At 41.9% G+C, this 9,797-nt stretch overlaps 1 protein-coding gene across 1 annotated transcript; it reads left to right on the top strand.

Moving 5' to 3' along the window:
- The first annotated feature begins 2,550 nt into the window (after nucleotides 1–2,550).
- On the top strand, nucleotides 2,551–9,783 carry LOC121915671 (ferritin heavy chain). The gene is made up of 4 exons (XM_042440095.1): nucleotides 2,551–2,845; nucleotides 6,767–6,913; nucleotides 8,398–8,523; nucleotides 9,463–9,783. The coding sequence occupies exons 1-4, from the start codon at nucleotides 2,735–2,737 to the stop codon at nucleotides 9,625–9,627; spliced, it is 549 nt and encodes a 182-aa protein (XP_042296029.1). The 5' UTR covers nucleotides 2,551–2,734; the 3' UTR covers nucleotides 9,628–9,783.
- The last annotated feature ends 14 nt before the right edge of the window (nucleotides 9,784–9,797 follow it).

The following is a 9,797-nucleotide window of genomic DNA, read 5'->3' as shown; positions in this document are numbered from 1 at the left end:
CCTACAGTCCACATGACCTGAGTAGTGGGGAAAAAATCTGAAATCTTTAGAGGATGCTCATAGGACCCCAATGGTTCAGAAGAATGTGAACTGAAAAACACTGTTAGAAATGTTACATGCTCATGAATCTGTAGCACCTTTGAGATGACCAAAGCATGTTGGAGCATAACTTTTCATTGATGCATCTGAAGAAGTAGACTTAGTCCATGAAAGCTTATGCCACAATGTCTTTTGCCCAGTTAGTCTCAAAAGTGCTACAACATCTTTTTGCAGACTGATATTCCAGACTAATATGGCTATATCACATGAAATTTATGTTGCCCTTGCCCTGTGGACAAATATCAAAACAGAATAGTTTGTTGTTGTTTGTGCAATAATAAAAATCATTTTAGCCGGAGTCTTTTATTTTGCTTGGAATGAGCAGCAGTCCAGCAAGAGATCCACACAAAGTGGTCTGAGGTCAGGTCTTGAGTGAACTTAGCAGGGCCATCACACTTTTGAGAGTAACTAGAGTTGTTGTTGTGTTCCTTGTGGCAACCCTGAGGCACACCTATGGGGGTTTCTTGGCAAGTTTCTTCAGAAGGTACTTGCTATTGCCTTCCCCTAAGGCTGAGAGAGTGTGGCTTGCCCAAGCTCACATAGCAGGGTTTTACACTCCAGCAGGGAATCAAACCCTGATCTTCAGAGTCAAGCCACTCCGCAAAGCCAGCGCTCACTAGAGATTTTGCTGGGTCTAAGATAGGATACAGTTGCGTATCAGTATTTTTCCAGCCTCTGAGCAATAATTTATCACTCATGTCATCTGTAGTTACTTAACACTCCCGACTCCTGAAGTAATGTCATTATTCCTTTAGACTTTGTACAGTATTGTATCAAACATTTCCTCAAAAGGGTGGCAATACAATTGGAGAGCACTACCCCTTCAAAAGCAATAAAGGAGAACTGGATTTGGAAACCGATTTATTCTTTAGCATAGTGAAGGTCCCACATTGACTGCTTTGGTATGTTTTGCTGTCTCCTTTCTCTATAGTGGATTTTATGTGCATGTGCTTTAAGAAAGGATTAAGAATGACCAGTTGTCCTGGTCTTATTATGGATTCCCCCCCCCCCCCCTTTTTTTATGAGCAACTCTTCTCATTTGAAATCTAAGTGATCTTTGGTGTTGTGTGCCTTCATGTCGCTCCAGACTTATGGCAAGCCTAATGTCAGGGTGACCAGATATGTCCTCCTTTTCCAGAACACATCCTACATGGCAACCTTCTGTCCAGGAGGAATTCCAAAATGGCTTCCATTTTAAAGGCATGAATTTACATGTATAGGTTCTTAGGTTGGAAAATAACTTCAAGGCATACAAGACACACATGATCGGTTCACAGACACTAGGGCTAATGGGCAGGGTGACAAAAGCATCCTCCTTTTCCAGGACATGTCCTCCATTTCAGCCTTGCGTCCTGGAGGAATATCTAAATGGCCTCCATTTTGAGCATGACTAAGAAGCATGCATTTATATTTATGGGAGTGTTTGTAGCTTTCATTTGGTCATGTCCTCCATTCTTCTTCAGTGTCCTCCATTTTGCCATGCCTTGGTGGTGGTGGTGGTGTTTGGGACCTCTGCTGACCCTAGTCCTAAGGCAAACCCATCATGCCTTTTTCTTGACCAGTTTCTTCAAGGGCAGGCAGCAGGGTTGCCATTGCCATCCTCTGAGGCTGAGAGTGTGTGACTTGCCCGGAGTCACCTATTAGACCATTTCTTTCTGAGTTTCCATCGAAGCAGTCCCACTATTTTAAATATTAATTTAATATTTAATTATTGTTCTATGTATTGTAATATATATATATATATATATTGCACAGATATCTTAATATGTGTATTTTATGCAGCTTAATATGTGTATTTTATATAACGGTTGTGGTTTAACTGTGTTGTAACCCTCCTCAAGACGTGAGGAGAGGCGGGTAAGAAATAACATTATTATTATTGATAATAACATTTATTTTTACCCTGCCTCTCCTATAAGATTGAGGAGGCAATTTTACAACCATAAAAACCATACAATAAAAATAGTCCCGATATCCCTTCCCTCTTTAAAACAAACAAATCAACACACTATATTTCCAATATAATAATAATTATTATTATTATTATTATAAATAAAAATACAGTTAAAATCAATTAAAACAATAAGTAATAGGAAACAGGAAATTATTATTATTGTTATTATTATGTTTACCCGCCAGAGGAGGCTGCACGTCTCCCAAAACCACCATTCCCAGAATTCCATAGCACTGAGCCAGGGCAGTCTAGGTGTCAAAAGCAGGACGATTTCTGCAGCGTAATGAGTGATCTTACCTTTATGCTTATTTCTAGGGCTATTTGCGGGAGCGGAAAAACGCTGAGTCACGCTTACTCGAGGGAGGGGCAGATCTCGAGGAGGGAATGCGCGCGCGCGCGCGCAAGAACCCCCTCCCGCCCCCTCCCCAAGTTGCGTCACAAGAAGAAAGGGGCGTGGCTTCTCCGATTGTGACGCAGCCTGGGGCTATATATATCCGAGGCGCAAGGGGGCTTGGGTTAGAACGTTGTGCGCGACCCTAAGCGAGGGAGGTTCCTGCTTCAACAGTGATTGGACGGAACCCAACCCGCTCGGGCCTAAGCTCACCATCCTCCTCCTCCGCTGCAGCCTCTGCCTCGGCGCTCCCTCTTTGCCGCCAATAGACCGCTATTAACGCCGCTGCCATGGCCTCCTCTCCTTCCCAGGTGCGCCAGAACTACCACCAGGACTGCGAAGCCGCCATCAACAGGCAGATCAACCTGGAGCTCTACGCCTCCTACGTGTATCTCAGCATGGTGAGCGTTCCCCGGGGGCTGGGAAGAGGGCAGGCAGGCAGGCAGGCCGGCCTCCTCCCCCTCCTTCTGTTGTTGCTGCTCTGTGCCTACGAGCCATTTCATAGGGTCTCCCTATCAAGATTGATCCAGAGGGGGGTTGCCATTGCCATCCTCTGAGGCTGAGAGAGTGTGACTTGCCCAAGGCCACCCTCCCAGTGGGTTTACATGGCCGAGCTGGGATTCGAACCCTGGCCTCCAGAGTCATAGTCTGATAATAATTGTATTAATTATTATTTTATTAATTATATTAATTATATTTATTATTATTATTATTTGTTATTATAAAATAAATACAATAATTTATTTTATTAAATATTATTATTAATAATAATGTTTTATTTTATATAATAAAATCATATAACAATAATATTATTAATTAATATTAATAATAAATAAAATTTGGGAATTCCCCTTGGACGCAAGGCTGAAATTGGAGGACACGTCCTGGAAAGAAGGAAGCTTTTTGTCACCCTGCCCCGTTAGCCCCCCCAGTGTCTATGAACCGACCACGTGTGTCTTGTATGCCTTCATGTTCTTTTTCTAACTTAAGAGCCTATACATGTAAATGCACGCTTCTTAGTCATGCTCAAAACAGAGGACATTTGGGAATTCCTCCTGGACAGAAGGTTGAAATGGAGGATGTGTCACTATGGGACCAGATATGTCCTCCTTTTCCAGGACATGTCTTCCATTTCAATCTTCTGTCCAGGAGGAAATCCCAAATGTCCTCCATTATGAGCATGGCTAAGAAGCATCGTTCTCTGAAGATGCCAGCCACAGATGCCTGCAAAACATCAGGAATAAATTCATCTAGAACAAAACTTTTTTTAACGGTATTTATACCCCGCTCTTCAGCCCTAAAGGCTCTCAGAGCGGCATACAATTATTATTATTATTTTTAGTTAGTTGTTTTCCTTCCCTAATAATAATAGTCCAGGCTCAAACGACTACGCCACTCAAGAGGAAGGCAATGGCAAGCCTCCTCTGAACAGACCTTGCCAAGAAAGCCCCGTTAATAGGTTGATGGCCTTTGGGTCGCTATTAGTTGGGAAGGACTCAAAGAGGCACAGAGGAAGAAGAGGTGCCCTCCAGGGCTTCCTCCCCTCCTCCTCCTGACTGAGAGAGTAGTAAACAACAGCCCCGTCTCCGCCTGCATTTCTCAGGAAACCACGGTGGCGGTGAGCTCTTTTCACCGCATGCCGCCTTGATAGGGAGCCCATAGTTGGGCAAGACTTCCCCATCAAAAACAAGGCACACTTCTGTGGCTTTTTGGGTTAGTCTGGCTTGCCCAACAGGAGCCCTGGTGGCACAGTGGTTAAATGCTTCTACTGCAGCCACTCACTCACAAACACAAGGTTGTGAGTTCAATTCCAGCCAGAGACTCAGGATCAACTGAGCCTTGCATCCTTCTGCATGTTGCTAAAATGAGTACCCAGCTTATTGGTGGCAGTTAGCTTATACATTGTAAACTGCTTAGGGAGTGCTTAAGTGCACTAATAAGTGGAATAGACATGTATTTGCTATTGCTAACTGTGGTTTTTTTTCTCCACCCCATAAACCACTGACACGGCTATCTATCTTCCCATCCTTGTTAAGGATTTAGCTGCCTTTTCGGTGGTTTGAGTGTTGGAGACCACTTGGCCATGAAACCCACTGGGTGACCTTAGTCAAGTCACACTCTCTCTGCCCCAGGGGAAGGCAATAGCAAACCTGCTCTGAACAAAACGATTTAAAGGTGCACAATGCACACACACACACTCTCTCTCCTTGATATTTGCACCCCATGCAGATCCTGATGGGAAGAGGATGTTACTAAAATCCAGCCTTAGAAATGACACGGGACTCCTGGCTTTCTAGCTTACTGGTGGGCTGAGCCGGGATTTGAACCCTGGCCTTTTATAAAATGGCAAAATCAAGGTTTGCTTAATATTATCAAGCCATGGATAGTTGAATCTGTGGATAAAAAAATCTGTGGATTCAGAGTGCTGACTGTACCTTATGCAAAGGGATCTTGTAGCACTGTGCATCTGAGGAAGTAGAACTCGGTCCAAAACACACTGCAGAAATAATCCAGTTTGAGACTGCTTTAACTGCCCTGGCTCAGTGCTAGGGAATTCTGGGAACTGTATTTTTGTAAGACATTTAGCCTTCTCTGTCGGAGAGGTCTGATGCCGCAACAAACTACAGTTCCCAGAATTTCCTAGCTCTGAGCCAGGGCAGTTAAAGCAGCCTCAAAGTGGATTATTTCTACAGATGCTGCAACATCTCTCATACATTTAGTCTCAAAGGTGCTACAAGGTTCCTTGGCCTACTGATATTCCATGCTATCATGGCTGTGTCTCTGAAGACTTATGCTGTAGTGGTTGAGGCTTGATAGAAGGTGGTATTGGCTCCTGTTTGTTGTAGCTCCTTTGTGCGCAGAAGCCCTAGCGCTTATCTTTGTAGCTAAGGGTGATTGCACTTTAACTGACTTTGTACCTTTCCCCAGGATGTTTGTTTGCTGGCATTTGTGCTGGTTTTGAACATAACTAGAAGTTTTCTCAAAGCTGTTACTTGCCACTTCTGTAATCTCTAGTCCGTAACTTTGAGAGGAGGCTGAGAGGGCAGAGTGACCTTGTTGGGAATAGCAACCTTTAGTGGGATATTCAGTTGAAGAACAGCATAAGAAGAGCGCCCTTGGCTCAATCCAAAGGCCTATATGTCTTGTTTTTACTGCCCTCAACTCCACTTTGACTGTCCCTCATGAATGAGAGACTACCAAATCAACCTTCAGATCACACTGTCATCAACAGCGCTCAAGACTTGTGTTAACAGTATGGTTAAGGTATGGTTGTAAACATACCTTAGCAGTTGCATGTTAAAAGATGTTTTTCCAAGTTAGCTGTATGTTAAAAGCACCGCTTCCAAACATTAGAAGAGTTTGCAAATCTTAATTGGAACCAGATGGTTTTAAATACAGATTTTTTTGATACAGATGGTTAGACTTGACTGTCAGGGGACAGTCCAGCTCTTTCAGCCCTAGAGCCTTTTGTGATGTTAACTATTAATTGACATGTAGAATGCAACTTACGACTAACTCTTAATTTGAAGGACATATATAAGAAACTTAAGTAACCAAACTGCATTGTGCAATTAACTCCCAATAGTTCATCAGACAAATGACATCTAAAATGGAAGGTGTTTTCCCAGCACTTTTACACTTTTTTTTTTTTTTTTGCATAAATTGTATATTTTACAAGATCTAAATCTGATAGAGTGACTGGTTAGGAGTTTAAACCTGCTAAGTGAATGCAACAGTTGGATGCTTAGGATAATTTCTCAGACAGAGATGTTTGTTGGTAAATTATTTCCAAGCCACAATATCAGTATTGACCATCCTAACTTACTGAATTCCTAGAATGTAAGAAATTCTTACTTTATAGGCTCTCAGATCTGAGATGACTTTCAACCCTTACTTTTTAATGCATCTGCAAGAAAGAAATTGATTTTTAGACCTTTGGCACCAGTACATCTGAAACAGTGGTGGGCAAAGTGTAATGTCGTTGAACTGCAGCTCCAAGCATTTCTTACCTTTAATGGATAAGATTGCTGTTAGTTACATTCTTAACAACATCTGTAGGGTCACAGTCTGTCCTCTTGGAAGGCTTAGTTTTATATGTTGCACTAGATACAGATCATAGTAAACCCTGTAACACAGCTAGTTTGACAGGGTTGTTGTAAAGAAGTTGTGTGAGACAACAGGTGGTAGGAAAATACATGCACCAGATCAGTAGCAGAAAGTTCTGTTTAGTTAGCAGAAGAAATGGGGACATAGAACCGGGCCTCAGGGTTGATTGATTCCTTGAAAGCCCAAATCGAAACAATCTCTGCTTTCTTTTTCAGTCCTACTATTTTGACCGTGATGATGTGGCCCTAAAGAACTTCGCCAAGTACTTCCTGCATCAGTCCCATGAGGAGCGTGAGCATGCAGAGAAGCTTATGAAACTGCAGAACAATAGGGGTGGTCGCATTTTCCTTCAGGACATCAAGGTGAGGTAAACTGGTGGTGCAGGTGTTGCAATTGAGACATCGTTGTTGGTCTTTGAGTAAAGATCCAATTTTAAACTATGCACTTCATTGTTTACAGTTTCTCAGGAATTAGACATGGAGAGGGTTATGAAGAGAGTTATGTAAAGGATTATGATAATCAAATCTGAGGGAAGCTATACATATCAGTATCCACACTGATGTGCATCTTTCAGTGTGCAGAAAACTGTTAGGAGAGGATTCAAAACTGGATTTGCCTGCAAGGATGAATCTATACCATAGAAATACAGTTTGATACCACTTTAGCTGCCATGGTTCCAACCTACAGAATCCTGGGATTTGTAGTTTTGTGAGGCACCAGCACTCTGGCAGAGACTAAAGATTTTGCAAAACTACAAATCCCAGGATTCCATAGGGTGGAGCTACAGCACTTAAAGTGGTGTCAAATTGTATTAGTTCACAGCATAGATGCTCTTCAAGTCTGATGTGGTATAGTCTGGCAGCACATAATGCCATGTGAAGGTGCTTAAGGTGTCCTGCCTTGATGCTATACTTTATTCCAGGGAATCATGTGTTTGATCAGTATTATTCATTGATGTATAATAACTGGGCAGGCTTGAAATACAGATTGTTCAGCACACTGTTGATTAGTGACCTTGCTTTCCAAAAGAGTGTTGGATCGGTTTACACTAGCCAGCAGCGAGGCTTCTCCTGTACTGTAGACAACAGTGTTTCAGAATCCTTTGCAGTTCACATGGGTTCTTGACAGATAAGCTGACCTTGACAGGATTTCTAGAGAGAAGGAGCTAAAAAAACCCACTGAATTGTTGTTGCCAGATGATATGCTCCCCTCCTACAAGACTAGCATATTCTTATGAAAATGCAGCTTGAGAATGTGGCTGCCATGGAAACTGTAGCACTGGATGATCTCAGGGTAACTACCTAAACAGAAAGCCTTCCTAGTTCAGATACTGATAGTCTGTTGCACTTCAGCGATAAACAAGTGTATTATTTGGAAGGAAAAAAAATACCAGCAGGCTGGGAGAGCAAAAGGGGGATGAAGTTTGGGGAGGTCTGATTATAAGAAGCTTAGCACATATCAAGATTACCTTAAAAATTATTTGGTTTTTGAGCATAAGCTGTTTAGAGTTATGTTTAGCAAGCTGCTCAGCTGTCCTGCTGTTGTAGTTGGTGGCTGCACTTCCTTCCCTGAGTAGATTGTGGTGGAAGCGGAAGCGGAGATGGTTTGAGGCTGCAGTTCTTGGGAGTAGTTGTGGAGCTAGGTGTGTCACAAGGCCCTTGGGGTCAATAGAGCACTTTATCTTGGTACCTAACCTGAGAGTAACAATTCAAAGTTCTTTCTTAGCCGAAAGACTTATCAGGATACTGTCCAATTGTTCTGTAATAGTCGTACACTCTGTTAATTCTTAGTATTGCTATGCCTCAGAATTGATGATGGAAAGAAAATATTCTGATTATTTTATTAGAAACCAGATCGTGATGATTGGGAAAGTGGCCTGACAGCAATGGAATGCGCTTTACACTTGGAAAAGAATGTGAACCAATCACTTCTGGATCTGCACAAATTGGCAACTGAAAAAAATGACCCCCATGTAAGTATTGATTAACATAAGTTACACGCTTGGATATGTCGCTGATCATGCTGTTATTAAGAAATAGCACAGTTTGGAAATGGATTTGTTAAGTGAGGCCACACATGAAAATTGAGCTAGTAGAGAAGTAACATATCAAGCTAACAGGCAGAAATGTTTGTGCTCATTTACTCTGGGTATATAACAGAAGTATGATTAATATAGCTGTCCATTGTTTTAAATGGTCAGTAGACTAATTCAATAAATTGATCTGTGCATCTGTGATCTAATAGAGGTATTCAGATGTTGTACAACTTCAGCTCCCACTATTCTTCACCATTGCATGTGCTAGCTGGATCTCTTGAGGCTTTCAGTACTTCAGCATCTGGAAGGCCATGTGATTATTACTCATAGTGGACAAAGTGTATTGGGGAACACAAAGTTCAGAATCACAATTACTGCTCTGCGTTGATGTTTTAAAACTCAGACTGCCCACATGTTTCAGGATGTATGTACAAAGTGTATGAAGATTTCAGAAACCAAAGATTGTTATAAATAGATATTAATAGATGTGGCTTCAGATTCCTTGTTCTTTTATGATGAACAATATGGAAAAAAACTACCAGCAGAGTTTGCACATGCAGCAAATGTCGGTTCTTTGGTACAGAATGTGGATTGCTTGAGTGCAGAACATTTGCTTCTTAGCATGTATTATACACAGGTCTGTGTACTGTAAATCATGTTGGTTCAGTGGCTGCCATTTAATGGTGCTTGTAAATGTTTTGTACTACATCTGCATGAGGAGAAAAAAAGAACCGGAACAGAAACTGGCAGTTCCTCCTTGGCCTCAGGCTTTGCTCATTACACTTTAAGAAGCTCTTTACTCTTGCTCATGGTGAGGATAAGTCTGGCTTTGGCTGAATCAGTAGCGACATGCCTAATGCATCTTTTCTCTTCCAGTTATGTGACTTCATTGAAACTCACTACCTGGATGAGCAGGTCAAATCCATCAAAGAGCTGGGTGACCATGTGACCAACTTGCGCAAGATGGGAGCACCAAAATCTGGAATGGCAGAGTACCTCTTTGACAAGCACACCCTGGGAGAAAGTGACAATGAGAATTAAATGCTTTCCACGAAAAAGCTTCAGTGAGACTCATTACCATCTTCAGCTGTGCATGTTTATTTGGTTTCTCCCTTAACATTGTCCATAATTGTATAAAAACAACTTTTGTTCTTTTTTGTGTTATATCTTATGCCCAATAAAGTGATTTGGTTCCAATTTTCAGTTGTACT

Source organism: Sceloporus undulatus, chromosome 1, assembly GCF_019175285.1.
Source record: "Sceloporus undulatus isolate JIND9_A2432 ecotype Alabama chromosome 1, SceUnd_v1.1, whole genome shotgun sequence".
Classification (NCBI taxonomy): domain Eukaryota; kingdom Metazoa; phylum Chordata; class Lepidosauria; order Squamata; family Phrynosomatidae; genus Sceloporus; species Sceloporus undulatus.
The sequence above is the reverse complement of the archived record's forward strand: the minus strand, read 5'-3'. Positions and strand labels throughout refer to the sequence as shown.

Coding starts and splice junctions, on each gene's coding strand:
- LOC121915671 (XM_042440095.1), top strand. CDS start 2,735: ATGGCCTCCTCTCCTTCCCAGGTGCGCCAGAACTACCACCAGGACTGC. Junction 2,846..6,766: donor CCTACGTGTATCTCAGCATG/GTGAGCGTTCCC, acceptor TTTCTTTTTCAG/TCCTACTATTTTGACCGTGA. Junction 8,524..9,462: donor CTGAAAAAAATGACCCCCAT/GTAAGTATTGAT, acceptor TTTCTCTTCCAG/TTATGTGACTTCATTGAAAC.